This window comes from Musa acuminata, chromosome BXJ3-5 (genome assembly GCF_036884655.1).
Source record: "Musa acuminata AAA Group cultivar baxijiao chromosome BXJ3-5, Cavendish_Baxijiao_AAA, whole genome shotgun sequence".
In the NCBI taxonomy this organism is placed as follows: domain Eukaryota; kingdom Viridiplantae; phylum Streptophyta; class Magnoliopsida; order Zingiberales; family Musaceae; genus Musa; species Musa acuminata.
Genome location: NC_088353.1, coordinates 44,333,721 through 44,348,860, shown reverse-complemented (window position 1 = coordinate 44,348,860; position 15,140 = coordinate 44,333,721). Strand labels below are relative to the sequence as shown.

At 41.8% G+C, this 15,140-nt stretch overlaps 1 protein-coding gene across 2 annotated transcripts; it reads left to right on the top strand.

The window, feature by feature from the left end:
- Positions 1-2,754: 2,754 nt before the first annotated feature.
- On the top strand, positions 2,755-14,965 carry LOC103986183 (glutamate--cysteine ligase A, chloroplastic). 2 transcript variants are annotated; one of them, XM_065151380.1, is made up of 16 exons: positions 2,755-2,951; positions 3,089-3,401; positions 4,079-4,229; positions 9,405-9,512; positions 9,837-9,929; positions 11,240-11,323; positions 11,472-11,540; positions 11,616-11,686; positions 11,778-11,846; positions 12,623-12,716; positions 12,869-12,958; positions 13,039-13,119; positions 13,246-13,338; positions 13,679-13,759; positions 13,848-13,917; positions 14,541-14,965. In XM_065151380.1, exons 2-16 carry the CDS (start codon positions 3,091-3,093, stop codon positions 14,627-14,629), a joined length of 1,554 nt encoding a protein of 517 aa, XP_065007452.1. In that variant the 5' UTR covers positions 2,755-2,951; positions 3,089-3,090; the 3' UTR covers positions 14,630-14,965. The 2 variants fall into 2 exon arrangements, with proteins under 2 accessions (XP_065007452.1, XP_065007453.1); XM_065151381.1 differs by having other exon boundaries at positions 2,756-2,951; positions 3,078-3,401.
- The last annotated feature ends 175 nt before the right edge of the window (positions 14,966-15,140 follow it).

Sequence of the window (15,140 nt, the reverse complement as noted above, 5' to 3'; positions counted from 1 at the left end):
GTCGTTCATATAGCTGCGGTGGAAATCTCGTCTCATCCTTTATAAGGTGGCGTCGGCGGCGAGATGACATCCTAACGCTGCGTGGCTCGCACGACCTGTTTATGGTCGTCTCTTTCCCCGCGGATGTAAGCTCGGCACGTCGCTGGCTTTTCCTTGCTCATCGCCCGTGGATATAACAGAAACGAACCCACGCCATCCCTGTGCAACGCCGAAGACACGATGGATTCTTGTTCGCTCGGATCTCGATGGCTCCCTTGTTTCGTCGTCGTCGTCGTCTTACTCTGCGGCGTAGGTTTCACGCATCCTGTCTCAGTTAGTCGCTCTGATGCTTCCTTCTCTCTCTCTCTCTCTGCTCCTTCCATTCTGTGTAAGTTTCTGCGTGGACTCGCATCATTGTTGTGATGGAACTGAACAGGGCGGACCACCGGAGAGCCACGATCATTGACGGTTTCGTTGAATGACTACGGCGGTGCACGAGCAAACCCAGGGCATGAGCCGAAGCCCAAGGCAGTGCCCAAACTAAAGCACAGGGCATGACCGAACCATGGCGTTGCTTCCTCTTTGTGGTGGTGCTCCTCCTCGTGTTGTGTGTGTGGAAAAAGGAGAGTTTACAGCGTTACTTCATAATGACTCTTTGTTTACCAATAAAACGAGGCGTTTGTAATTGCTGATACAAGACACGTATTGATAAGCAAACACGCATATATCGTAGTCTGTATTTCGTTATTGAAATATCCATACGAAGAATTAAATTATATATATATATGCTTGCTCGAGGTAAGACTCAAACATGTGAAATAATTAATTTAAAATAATATTATATGAAAGATAAATTATGAAGACACAATTTGATACTATTATTTTCTTCTCATGTGAGAGGATCTTTAATAATTAAACTAACCAACATATTTAGATTTATGGAATACTTTCTCTCTACTTATTTGATTTAGTTGATGATGCACTACTAAGAAGAAATTATGCTTTTAATCAATGTAATTGTTATTCGTGCAACACACTCAATTTTAGTCTTATATCGAAAGTGAATAATAATATAAATTTATTTACTATAGTTTGACATCTATTCTATGGTTAGCATATTTGATAGTAGCTTGGGCTTGATAAGTTGATAAGCCTTATAGTAATATGATAGGTAAAGGGCAAGAGACAGAGAAAGAACTATGATTGGGTTGATTCTGTGTTGTGGTTTTAAGTCTTGCTAGGCTATCATTTGAAGAGATGATATGTTCTTCTCTCTCTCTCCTTATTTACGAGCATAATAGAGATTTTATTCTTCGAGTATGATATGACATATTTTGGTATAATTGGTGTGGCAACAAACGATAGCCATCTCATGGTCGACGTGGGGGCGACGGGAGTCATACCCGTGCCGTCTAAATCTATACAAGGTGGTGTTGTTTTATTTTGAATCATTCACGATGATGCAGGGCGACATCGCATAGCACAGTCATAAAGTCGGCCCATGTCACACGATAAGCATGGATCGACCTCCCGAGATATCATGGATCATTAACGAGTCTCGTACAAACAACCTTCCGACAAATAAGTATAAAAGTCAATTTCAACCTCACAGACAGGAGGGGAGGAAAAATACTACCATTCAAAAATCTCTTTCCCGACGTTGATATTTATTTGCGGGAAAGAATAGTAATCAAAGGTCTGTCTCGACTCAACCTAATTGTACCACTACATCGTCGTCGGATCCTCGTGCGAATGACCTTACACCTTCGGGATAAAATCTAGCCGTGTCGACATCCGTTTAAGTTGCACGACAGAGTATACTACAACCGATTGCGATGTGAATCAGTGGTGTTCATTGGCTGCATTCTCGGCCTATCACTCTCTTCGTTCCGTCCACCGAAAAGAAGCGGTGCATAAGGTGATTTGGGTCCCCAACGTGCTTGGTATGATGTCCGCATCACGTTTCCTCCCTCTTTTTCCTCTTCTTTCGATCTGGAATCCACTTCTCGGAAGCACCCAACACAGATTTTGATGCAACGATGACGTCATCGGAGAGCATCGAGACGTAAGCACCTACGCAAGATTTGTAATTTTGATCGAGCGGGAAAAAGAATGATTAAAATACTTTTAAGAATGATTAAAGGACGATAAAGTGGGCACGTGATGGGACTACGTTCGTGTACGGAATCGGAGCGGTGACGCTTCTGAATCCGCAAGGGATGCCGGACCAGATTCATCTTCCGCTTATGATGGGATCGGACCTCGTTATATAATACTTGCAATCATCGTTGTCTTAGACACGTATTGGACGGCCAGTTGGTAGCATAATTACGAGCTACATGGATCGGACCGTCGGACATAATTATTAGGTCTCATCATCGTTCGATTCGAATGAAAATTGAATCGGAATCAAATTGATCTGACCATTCCAATTCCAAGATTGCAATGAAACCCATATTCAAACCCAAACAATATATACAATTCTTTATCCTACTTTTAATCAATTCAAAAAAATTCAATTTTATCTTTATATTTCAATTATTTGTTTAAGAAATTATTCAAGTTAATCCGATTTAATATAAAATTATGTAATAAATCTAATAAAGAATTTTCTGTATAGATTATCCTTTATATATCGAACATATTCGTGCCCGGTCAGTTTCGTAATTTCCGCGTGTCATATATTGTAATAAAACTGAAAGCAGCGAATCGTTCCTCGCCTTTTAAAATGGTAGGTTGATGTGCCAGAAATGGGGCCCCGAGGCGGATGCACGTGGCAGCTAATGGGCCGCGTCGCGAGCACGGAGGCTGCCCGCCACTAAACAGCGTCTTCCCTACCCCCTTTCCCTTCCGTTTGGGCTCTCCCATCTCCCCCACTTCCTCAGTCCACTCGTCTGTCCTCCGCCGCCGCCGCCGCTGCTGCTTCTTCTCTGCTGCCAGCGTAGAGAAAGGGATCTTGAATCGATTTCGAGGTGATACCTCTTTCTCGACCCTCCTCTTCTTATCGCGCTACTAATCCAAGACTCCGGTCCAAGAATCGCTGTCTTTTTGTCGTTCTGCTGTTTTTACGTGAGATCTCTCGGTCTTTCTCCTTGGAGGTTGGTTGAAGTAATGGCGGCGGCTTCCGGTTGGCTTGTCAATCCAATCCACTTCTCTGAGAATTTAGGTTCCGGTTTTGGTCCGGAACGTGGTGGTGCTTTGAAAAGGAGAGGAGTCTTTGTGGGGTTCGATTCCTTGGTGCGGCATGGGGAGAGGAGGTCGCAAGGTTTACGTTGGGTTGCTCGAGGATATGGAAGAACGAGCGGGATGGTTGTTGCCGCAAGCCCTCCTACGGATGACGCCGTGGTGATAACGGAGCCGTTGACGAAAGAGGACCTCGTTGGGTACCTCGCTTCCGGTTGCAAGCCCAAGGAAATGTGGCGGTATGCATCTTGAAATCGCTGCCTCAGAACCCTCTGCAACTTTGATTTGCTTATGATACTTCTTTTACTTGTGGAAACGCGCTTGCTTCTTGAACATTTTTGTGTTTCCTTGAGATGTTATATTTGTTTGATCTGTCCAAAAAGTTGTCATAGCAAATACAAAGGGCATCATGTGTTCTGTGGTCTGGTCTTTCCACCAAAATGGCTGCCCTTCATAGTTAGTACATCTGATGATACTTTTTAAGTATCTATGAACCATGACATATGTGGCGACCAACTACATCCTATCCCTGATTGTTAAGTTCTAGGACTTCAGGGTGAAGTTATTCCAGAATTTTACTTCTAGGATACTATCGAAGGTAAGAGAAAGGTGATCTCATGTATTTTTTTTTTGTGCTCTCCTAAACTGGATATCGATTTGCTCTTTTCTTGTATCAGTCTTCCTTGGTTATATGCTTTTGTTCAGTGTTCAGTTGTGTTGCCTGTTTCCAGTCCTCGAATGTTTGTCTTCTGTTTGTCATAAATGTAGTTGAAGTTGATGTATTGTTGTTTAATTTTTGGAATTACTCAACTTTTTATGCATTCTGGTTTTGAGGGTAGCGTCATTGTTTTTGGCATATTGGGACTCTGCACTTTTATCTGCAGTTAGTAGTTTCACTTTTATTTTTTTGTGGCAGAATTGGGACTGAACATGAGAAGTTTGGCTTTGAAGTTGGAACTTTATGTCCGATGAAATATGAACAAATTGCAGACTTGCTGAATGCTATAGCAGAGAGATTTGATTGGGATAAAATAGTGGAAGGAGATTATGTTATTGGCCTCAAGCAGGTGAAAGAGCCATCCTTCATTTCAGCGAAAGACAACTTTGCCAACTTTAACGCCTCAGAGATACTTTCAACTTATTCTTGGATTTCCCTCTGCTAGCCAGTTTATGCTGTCTTTTTTCATCTTATAGTATTTGGCCTTCTACTTTTTCTCCAGATTCCTACAATTATATCCTACTAAGCCAAGTTTAAGTTTATTGATTTTTTCTATAATTTCTTTTAGGTTTGAGTCATTAACCTCTACGTTTGTACACCTAAGTAAATATAGGTTTGAATTATGGGGTGACTCTACTGTGATTATACCAACTCGATGACCTCATCCATGAATCTCCATGTTTGTATAGTGTAGCCCTTTCTTATTGTCTCATTTACTCATAATCCTAAATTCTGATGATTTTTCATTGTGTACTCGACCACCCAGTGTCGGTTTAGTACTTCGAAGATTAATGAGCAAATGACTACATCATTTTCATTGCAAGCCTCTGTTACATGTTCTATTGGAAAATATAGGACAGTAGCCGTGTTGACACGGACTTAGCTGGTTTTGCCTAAGTCGTGCGGCACCCTCGCGCGTCCGTCCGCAAAGGTCAGCCTCCCCGAAGCCTCCCATTGTCCCTTAGGACCAACAAAAGAGAGAACGGGTTAAAGAGAACGCCTCAATCGGGATCCACAAGCAAACATGTCCGAAAAACACTTCATAGACAATGCAAATTACAAACAGACTTTACAAGCTTTGAACAGTGGCACAACAATGGGTAAAATGGTCCATTACAGACCGAAAATCTCTCGCACGTGTCCACATGACACAACCTTTATTTACAAGTCTAAGAGGCCACCAACCCAACTAAAATGGGACTATTAAGCCTTCGACCGTCTCTCTACATTCTGTACAAGGCAAGAACATGCCAAGAGACACGGACATACATGAGCATTACATCAAACATCTTGTTTAGAAGTTTGTCCGTGACATTCTCCCCCACTTATCCCTTCGACGTCCTCGTCGAAGCCTTTGTGAACACTGCAACTCTTCGCCTTTATTGAGTCTTCAATCTTCTGCTCCAGCTGCAATGCGCCTCCTGGCTCCCAGCTGCTCTCCGCTGCTGTTTTTGAGTAGTCGAACTTTTGATCCGCCATGTTGCTTCAACTCGCCAATGACTCTGACTCTGGTGTGGGGTTGGCTGAGTTGTGTTGATCCTCGTTGATTCCTGCGGATCCACCAAAATGACGGAAAAAACCATCCTTACTGCGCCAGTCTCTCAAAAATTCCACATGCTGCTTGAACTGGGTAGATGCTTGTTGGAGCTTTAACGAGCATCGCCTCGCAAACTTCTGAAGTTTTGGGTCCTTCCTCCACAACATCTGCTCATTGACTCTTCTTTCAGTTAGTTGTCACATCCAAGTAGGTTCGCATCACTTCCGCTTTCGATTGGCATTTCGTTGGGAAATGAAGCGGACAATCTACTCTCAGTAGCACTAATCACCATTGGTGAGGATTTGACAACTGTTGTCTTCCATTCTCTTCGAAGGGTCTTTGAACTTGTGCAGAGCTCCTCTGCTGGATAGATAAGAGAATTGGGGTACTCGGTTTCGCCCATTCTCTTAAGAGTTGAGAAGGCAAAGGTTACTTGACTTCGCCCGCCTCCTCGAGGTTGTACTTCATGCATCGAGCTGGTTACTGGCCTTCGCCTGCTCTTTGCTCACACTTCTGAAGCACTTGAAGTGTTTGCACTCCTTGCATTGAGTTAGTTACTGTGATTCACCTTCTCAATGCCATTAAACTTCTGGAATGCAGGAAGTTTTCACCCCAACTTGGAGTAATTCTCTGATAGATGAGGTCGCCTCTGGGATTGTACCGTCTTCTCCATCAACCCTGCCGCCTACTCCACTGAGTAGCAAAGGTACAGCACCGCGTACTGCTTGCTTCGTTCCTTGGTCGTGCACTCTTGCATGACCCGAAGTCCTTCACTTACGGCTATCTTGATGAGAAACTTGTTGACACCGGTCTTACGAAGTTTTTTGGCCTCTGCTCTTCAGTCTTGTCTCGGTACTTGGAGATTGCCTCTGCATGCTCCACTTCCTCGGCCCCTTTCACGACCAAGCGCTCTCCCTCCGTGAGAGCAAGGGATCAATGACTTTCACGGAAATCCCGCCTCTGCGGTACCATGGCGCTGCCATGCCCATGGCACTCTCCGTCGCCTCGCCTCTGAATCCCTTTTCTTCACAATCAGTAGATATGTCTCTGTGACACTCCTCTGAGTCCACCTCCATTCTAACTGATGCTTGATTTTGGGTAGCTAAGTCCCTCTGGACTCGTCGTCGCTTCCTCGCCCCTTTCGACCCCCTGCTTCAACACCTCTGTGTTTTCCAAGCAGTCCGTTTTGTCGTTGGAAAGACAGACTGCAACTCCCATGCATGGCCTCTGCCATCACGTTGTAGAGTTTGCACCGATTCTGTTCTCCTTAGCTTCCTTGGTAGCAACGTTCGCTTACTCGACCGTGTCCTCTGACTTGTCGGGCTCCCTTAAGCAAATATGAGCTCTAGAGCAGTCCAACTCTCCAGCTGCTTCGATCATACCTCTGCATGATCAAGTCCCTCCCATGGAACTCACTGGTACTTGCATTCGAACTTTTCCCTTAGTGGAACACAGCCCCCATATGCTGATGACCAAGGTTTTCGTCCGATGCAAATTCGATGCACGCACGGAAGACCCGCCTCTGCGGTACCATGGCCTTCACTCCTTGAATCCATAGCCCTTCTTGCCGTCGTGTTGTTCACCAAAGCAGAGCTCCCAGTAGCTCCCGATCATACCTCCATATGATCTCATCCCTCACGGGACAAAGTCGTGTGTATCGCATTGCCACGAATTGTTCCACCACGATCCGCTGCACCATGTCGCCTCCTGGTGACATCTCCATTGCATTCTGATCCTTGTGGAATAAACTCGAATTGTGAACCCTCCATGTGTGGCCTCTGCCAATACATCGCAGGGTCTCCTCCACCTTCGATTTTGTTCGCTCCTTTGGCAATCGACCTTCATCCACCCACTCTTGGGTCACACCTAGATGAAGCACCGCTCTAGGACAGTCCGTCGCCTAGTAGCTCCCGAAGTCCACCGACTTCACTGTAATTTGTGCACCATTGTCTGGATCCTGGGCCTCTGCCCCTACCAGCACAATCTCCGCTGCGCACCGCTTCCTTCATAGCAACTCGAATGGCAACACTGTGGCATATTCTTCAAGAGTACCCGCCTCTGCGTCCTCTTGCCCCGTGCTAAGGCCTTCTGAACCCAACTTCGCCTCCGCAAATTGAGTCGCCTTAGTTCCTCCATCAAATGCTCCTCTGAGATAAGGTGCATGTGCCCAGAAGCTCCCTTCGTCTTTGGCACCATGCAAGATGAGTCTGCTCCGTCAGAATGAAGGACCCATGGAACAACATGATCCTACCCTTGCCTCTGCAAGAGTTCATGTCTTTGACCTCTGTCTAAGGAAAGCAATGTGCTTCTGCTCCATGTTCCAACTTCTCTGCTGGCTCCCTTCATGCGGCTTGGGTACTTCGCCAAGTTACACCCCAGTTGCTCCGCTCCTCGTTTTTGCATTGAGTCGATGGTGGCCCTCGCGCCCACCATTCCACGGGTCAGCCCTCCCTTGAGTCCGATCTCCAGATCGACTCCAAGTGTGCCTTCATTTAAGTTGCTTTAGGTTGCTCCCCCACTTGATCTCGCAATGCATCCACCAATGTATTCTCTCGAGCGAGATCATGCGACAACTCCTCGCCGCTTGCTCAGTCCATCGAGCTTCGTAGAGTTGTTGTCTGTTGAGGTACTCATCCTCAACATGTGAGGTCCGTCTCACATGATTCTCCCTCTGGAGAGCCGGGACTTATCCCTCCTGGATAACTATCCCGTTGGAGCAACATCTCTCTTCGTTTCGGAGACCACCATCCCCTTGGACTACTCCGATCTGCTGAACAAACTATGCATTGTTCTGCCTCTTGCAAACGCACTTGCTAGATTGCGCCTCCACGTCAATACAGCCACCGCTGCACCCCTCAAGGCCTAGCAACATGCTGAACTCGTTGCACACTTCAGCCTCCTCCGGACGTATCCTTCGCATGCCGAAGAGAAAGTTTCAATGCTCCAAGGCGCCGAGTCTCGACCGCCTTGGGATGGCCACGAACATTCCATCGTCCGCATACAAGCCCATGCATGAGTACCGAATTCTTCGAGTTAGCAATTCCCCTCACCTCTGTGAGCTTTGCACAACTCTTTCGGTCGCTGAGCAACTCATTCCACTTTGCATGGTCTCGACCTTTGCCAAGCGCCTCGCTTGCCTTGAGCACCATCAAGTAAAGTTGTCAACGTTGAGCCGTAGCTCAAACTCAGTCATCCCAACCTTTGTGCGCTCCGCATTATTCCAAGCTTGCCTGTTCTCGTGGTGCCTCTTGCGCAAAGGGTTGGCCATTCCTCTGAATGCCAAACTCAGATGCCCGCTCCTCTGAGCGACTCCTTTTCCCTACATCTTCATGCCCGTTTTCCCCCAAACGGTCGCGCGTGTTGCTGACTGCCCTCAACGCAGCCCCGCTAGGTCCCCCACATTTGCATGTCAAGTGTTTCTATGAGTGCTTGTCCCGCTCTGATACCATATGACACGGACTTAGCTGGTTTTGCCTAAGTCGTGCGGCACCCTCGCGCGTCCGTTCGCAAAGGTCAGCCTCCCCGAAGCCTCCCATTGTCCCTTAGGACCAACAAAAGAGAGAACGGGTTAAAGAGAACGCCTCAATCGGGATCCACAAGCAAACATGTCCGAAAAACACTTCATAGACAATGCAAATTACAAACAGACTTTACAAGCTCTGAACAGTGACACAACAAAGGGTAAAATGGTCCATTACAGACCGAAAATCTCTCGCACGTGTCCACATGACACAACCTTTATTTACAAGCCTAAGAGGCCACCAACCCAACTAAAATGGGACTATTAAGCCTTCGGCCGCCCCTCTACATTCTGTACAAGGCAAGAACATGCCAAGAGACACGGACATACATGAGCATTACATCAAACATCTTGTTTAGAAGTTTGTCCGTGACAGTGTGGTACATTCAAGTTATCATCTTTATAATGTAGTTATATATATGATTGTTTGACATTCATGAGGAAGAGATTGGTATTTGATTGTGCAGGGTAAACAAAACATTTCATTAGAGCCTGGTGGTCAGTTTGAGCTTAGTGGTGCACCTCTTGAGACGCTTCACCAGACTTGTGCTGAGGTTAACTCACATCTTTATCAGGTCAGATTATAACTCTGCAGGCTTCTCCTTGTTAAGTTTAAATTCATTTATGTATATTTCATAATACGTTAAGAAAATTTCTCAGATTGCCTTGTCACAGAAGTTCGTAGATCACTGCAAAAATATTATCAAACTAAGGACTTTACCATATGGTTTCCAGTTCTTCAGCATTTTTTTACATGTTTTGTGTCTAACAAGATTGTCATTCATCTTATGGGAAGAATGATGCTGCATGATTGAATAATTCATATATGACTTAAATGTTTGTCTTTAATGAGATTCGTGTGGTTTGTTACTTTATTTTTGTTTACTGCTATTCGATAGGTGAAAGCTGTGGCAGAGGAGATGGGGATTGGATTTTTAGGAATTGGTTTTCAGCCAAAGTGGGGGCTGAAGGACATTCCTATTATGCCCAAGGTATGACAGGCTTTTGTATGTTATCCATACTACTCATATATGGAATATTTCTTTTGCTTTTTTGATACACATCTCGAGACACTGTTTTAGAGGCTTGGTTTTTTTTCTTTCTATTTCATACTTCTTTCCTATTACAGTGCAGTTTTTAAATTCCTATATTGCATAAAATAAGCCCTGAAAATGGTTGCTGAATTAATGTTTAGAGTTAATTGTACAAGTAATTAAACTGTGTCCATGTTATGAAGATAATGCTATAACTTCTACTTGCTTGATGCCATGGTTTGCAATATCGTATCATATCGCTCGATACGAGCGGTACATCGGTACACCTTAATGTATCATGTGTTGGTACACTCGGTACGTACCATACCGATAACTAAACGGTATATCGGTATGGTACGGTATTCAGAACCTTGCTTGATACTTCCATAAAGATCTGGATCAATTCTCTTTGCTAAGGAATGAGGAAATTTTACCTATATCTATTGTGTGGTTGCAAAGAAGACTAAAAAACACTCAATAAAGGGTGGAGCTAGGGTATCTTTTTTCCTTTTCTTTTGAAGGTACAAAACCTAATAATAACTAGTTGATATTGCAAGTGCACAAAACTATATAATCCATAATAATGTATTTTACAATAGACTCATACAGTTGTTTGGAGACTAAGTGAATTCATTCACCAGGTCATGTAATATTAGGTTATGGTTTATATAACTTTTTCATATTATAATTGAAATATGACATGGGAAATTAAAAAAACATCATGCACAAAAAATTGATTCTTGCTATTGTGCAGTATAAAATTTTTGCTTAATGGTAGAAGGTAGTTTTTCCATGAGTGGATAATAGGTCTGCTATGTTTCTTGGTTACACTGGGTGTTTTCTTCGGGTCTGGATTTGATCTTATAATGCTATAAAATTTTCACATCTAAAAGTAGGAATAACCAAGGTTGTTTTCTTTGTGTATGTGGAGAGGCATGATTTATAAAATCTATTGTTCTGTCTGTTCAATCTCTTCTGAACTAAGACGATTATATTTTCTTAGTTCAACCATCTTTCATGGTTTTGGTAACCCGCAGCTCTGTTAATACATAGTGTCTAGTTACTGGAAGTGACTGATTGTTTCATTTCACTGTAGTTCTTGGTTAAGGAATTTACATGAAATATGGTCATCTCTGTGATTTCAAAAGTTAGCAACTAGTTTCTGTCTTCATTTGTTTGAAATTCCTCAAGGAACAATATGCTCATACATATTGTTCTTGTTGTTTCTTGTTGCTGTAATTATACGCTCACTAGGATGCTTTCCACAGGGAAGGTACGAGATTATGAGAAACTACATGCCAAAAGTTGGTTCTCTTGGACTTGATATGATGTTCCGGACTTGTACGGTTCAGGTTAAATTTCAACTATGAAATTGGCGTTATCTTATTTTTTTTTTAAATATTGCCTTTTTAGATGTGAATTCATGTTGCAATGTCCTTTTGCTATCAACAGTCTCATATTACTATCGAAGTTCAACGACTCAAAACTGTTTTTTATCAGGTCAATCTTGACTTCAGTTCTGAATCTGATATGATTAGGAAATTTCGTGCTGGTCTTTCTTTGCAACCTGTGAGTACTTATTATTTGCCTCTTAAAATTTTGTTCACTTGTGTAATCTTGACTTCTAACTAGTTCTTGAATCAGATTGCAACATCAATATTTGCTAATTCACCTTTCACTGAAGGAAAACCAAATGGTTATCTTAGCATGAGAAGGTTTATCTTAACATCTGATGTGTATTCTTCTTCTTATATGTCATTATTTCTCTACTTTGATGTTTTCTTGATAAATCATTACTTGCTGCAGCCATATTTGGACTGATACAGACAATAACCGGACTGGAATGCTTCCTTTTGTATTTGATGACTCTTTTGGGTAAGTGTTTTTTTGCCCTTCCTCTGTCTCTCTCTTTGTTTGTTTTTTATAGACTTCTTGAATCGTTTTCCAAGCTTGTTTGTGTGTGAGTTGGTATTTACCAAATTCTGGATATCTTAACAGTGAACTTCTGCCAATCCTTCTCTGCACCTTCTGTGTTGATGTTAATCATTACTGTTACTTTGCAACGAAAAAAAAATAAAAACGAATAGATTAATTTTCAAATATTCTTTACCTTCATAATTATAAGGCAATGGTTGTTTTGTTGAACTTCGATAGTTGTATTCTTGTCGAGAAGTATCATAATTTCTTACTTCGGTGAGTTTTGTCATCCTTATTGATATGTCCATTGTTCATACTCTTATGCTTTTTCATTTTTTTATTAAAGGGGAAAGACGGGGGAAAGTTTTGTTTCATGTTATATGCTCTCTGCAAACCCTATATCCTAAACCTATCTAATAATTATGTGATATGCATTTCACTATAAAACATAATTGAGATGTGTAAATTTAGCATTTCAAAGGTCAATAACACTTTGTTAAAGTGTACCTGGATTATAAGATACATGTTCTTTTGAGAAAACGTAACTGCTTTTTGATCAATGCAGTTCTGCAAATCACTTTTGCTTTCTGCTGAATCTCAATTGTAGTCATAATCATCTTTGGCTTATAGGCCAAAAAAGCTTAACGTGATAGCAATTTATGAAGAACTTCGCTTCACATTTTTTTCTTGCAACTTATTCTTGAAGACTAATTATCCTTGATCTGTTATTGCAGATTTGAACAATATGTGGACTATGCCCTCGATGTTCCCATGTACTTCGTCTATAGGAACAAGAAATATATTGATTGCACTGGATTGTCCTTCAGGGTTTTTCTCTACACATAATCTCTTTTCCTTTTTGTTTCTTGTTTCTACATCTTTTTCACTTCAAATATGTTGCTGCATGAGAAAATTCTTCCATTCTGATGTTTTTGAACTTTTTAATTTGGGAATATTGTACTTACATGGCATATGGACAGGATTTTATGCAAGGAAAACTTCCTTGCATACCTGGTGAGCTCCCAACACTTAATGATTGGGAAAATCATCTAACAACAATATTCCCTGAGGTACCTTTGCATTAGTTGATCACTTTTGGAAGCAAATTAAGTGTGATAAATACCCAAGTTGTTTCGTGTTTTCTTTGCAGGTCAGATTGAAGAGATACCTGGAAATGCGGGGTGCTGATGGTGGCCCTTGGAGGAGGTTATGTGCTTTGCCAGCATTTTGGGTATTTTAGCTTTCAACAATTTTTTTTTCTATGGTGACATCAAACGTGAAGTTACTGGGATTCCAGATGTGTCATGAACCTACTGTTCTTTGTGAGCACGTTTGATTCAAGGCATTTCATTTGCAGGTGGGCTTGTTATATGATGAGGTTTCATTACAGAATGTATTAGACATGACAGCTGATTGGACAATGGAAGAAAGACAAATGTTACGGAGAAAGGTATTAAGAAAACATTTGCTTTCTTTCGACTAAAATCACTTTTGTAGAATGCATGAACTTGACACTGGCTAATCTTTGTTTATTGCTGAATATTTGTCAACTCCTTGTTTCCAATTCTTATTTCTAGGTATAGCTAACACCCTCATAAAAAAATGTTAGTATATCTTTTCAAGCTTAGGATCTCTTCATGTGCTGCTACTAGATAAGTTAATTATTTCTCATAATGTTTTATCTTTAGAACTTAAGATTTCTTTATTTGCTACTGGAGTAGTTAATCATTTTCATGAGTTTATGATCTTTAACATTTTTGAGAATCTCATGCTAATTATTAGACTAACAGGTTCCAATAACCGGTTTAAAGACCCCATTCCGCGATGGGCTGCTTAGACATGTTGCTGAAGAAGTTCTACAGTTGTCTAAGGTTGTTCAATAGCAATTTGCAGCACTGTTTATGTGGTGATGCATATAAGGTGTGTTCTTTTTCTTACACATATCTCGTAATGTGGCAGGATGGGTTGGAAAGAAGAGGATACAAAGAAGCTGGGTTTCTAAAAGAAGTAACTGACGTGGTTCAAACAGGTAAAGTTTTGCAAGTTTAAGTGCATTTACCTCTTTTATCCTACTTGGCATATGAAATATCATGTGTTTTTACCCTTGAGGGACAAAATTGAATTATCTTTTTTCCTTCACTACCTACTTCTATAAAAATTCCCAGTGCTATTAGTTTTATTTATTGAAGATCAAGCTTTCATAGGGGTAACATTGTGGTCTTTGCATACAAATGTGTATCCTTGTGGTTACAGAAGTATATTTGAATAGATAAGAATATCTGATAAATAAATCATATTTATGTGAGTGCATGTAGATGGGCAAAGATAAACATGTGCTTTGTATTAGTGTGTGCTTCACAGATCTGTGATATGTTCCCAGTTTGTTCCATATACATTCAGCATATGTATCTTTAAGTTGTATCACATATATGATGTCATATTTTCCACCTATTTGCTGATTTTTTGAACAGCAAGAATACTCTTTATGGGTAAACTTGTGATCCATAACATAGATATCTGATAGTTACTTTGCATCTTCGAAGCTGGTATTATTTTCATCTCATAGAACATTATGTTAAACTGACAAATGATGATTCTGCGGCCACCTGGTGCCACACTCGCACTAATTATGCAAGCTCAATCTTGTGACAGGAGTGACTCCAGCTGAGAAACTTCTAGAATTGTATCATGGAAAATGGGGATGCAATGTAGATCCCGTGTTTGAGGAGTTGTTATATTGAGGCACAAAGGATCTCTCCTTAGTAGCATTCTTTTATGAGATGAATAAAATACGAATGAGTTGAGTTGCTTGGTTGCAGTACATTCAGAAGTCACGGAGGACAATCTTTGGGCTGGTCGGTTGGTGGAATTCTTACCGTGGAGAGAATTCTTGTTCATGTACTTTGCAGACCTTTATCCTATTCGATCGATCACAGAGGTTTCTCTTTCGGTTGTCAATGGCTTCTGTGGTTTCCCTATTTGATGAGAACGAGGCATGTATTATCGTCAGGCAAACTACAAGTGACCATGTACGTTGTGATGCAGCCATCAAAAACAATATTTTACTGGCTTTTTTTTGTTTGTTTTTTCCCCTCATGGATCGACGATGGTGTTTCCGCCGGTAGTGGTGGCTTTATGAATCAGGAAAAGTAACAGTCACAGATACTTTTTGAGCAGCTGAGCTGCGACTGCATCGCACTGACTAAAGTCCTGAAAACGTTTCGATGGAGTGATACTATCTGATTTGGGTCC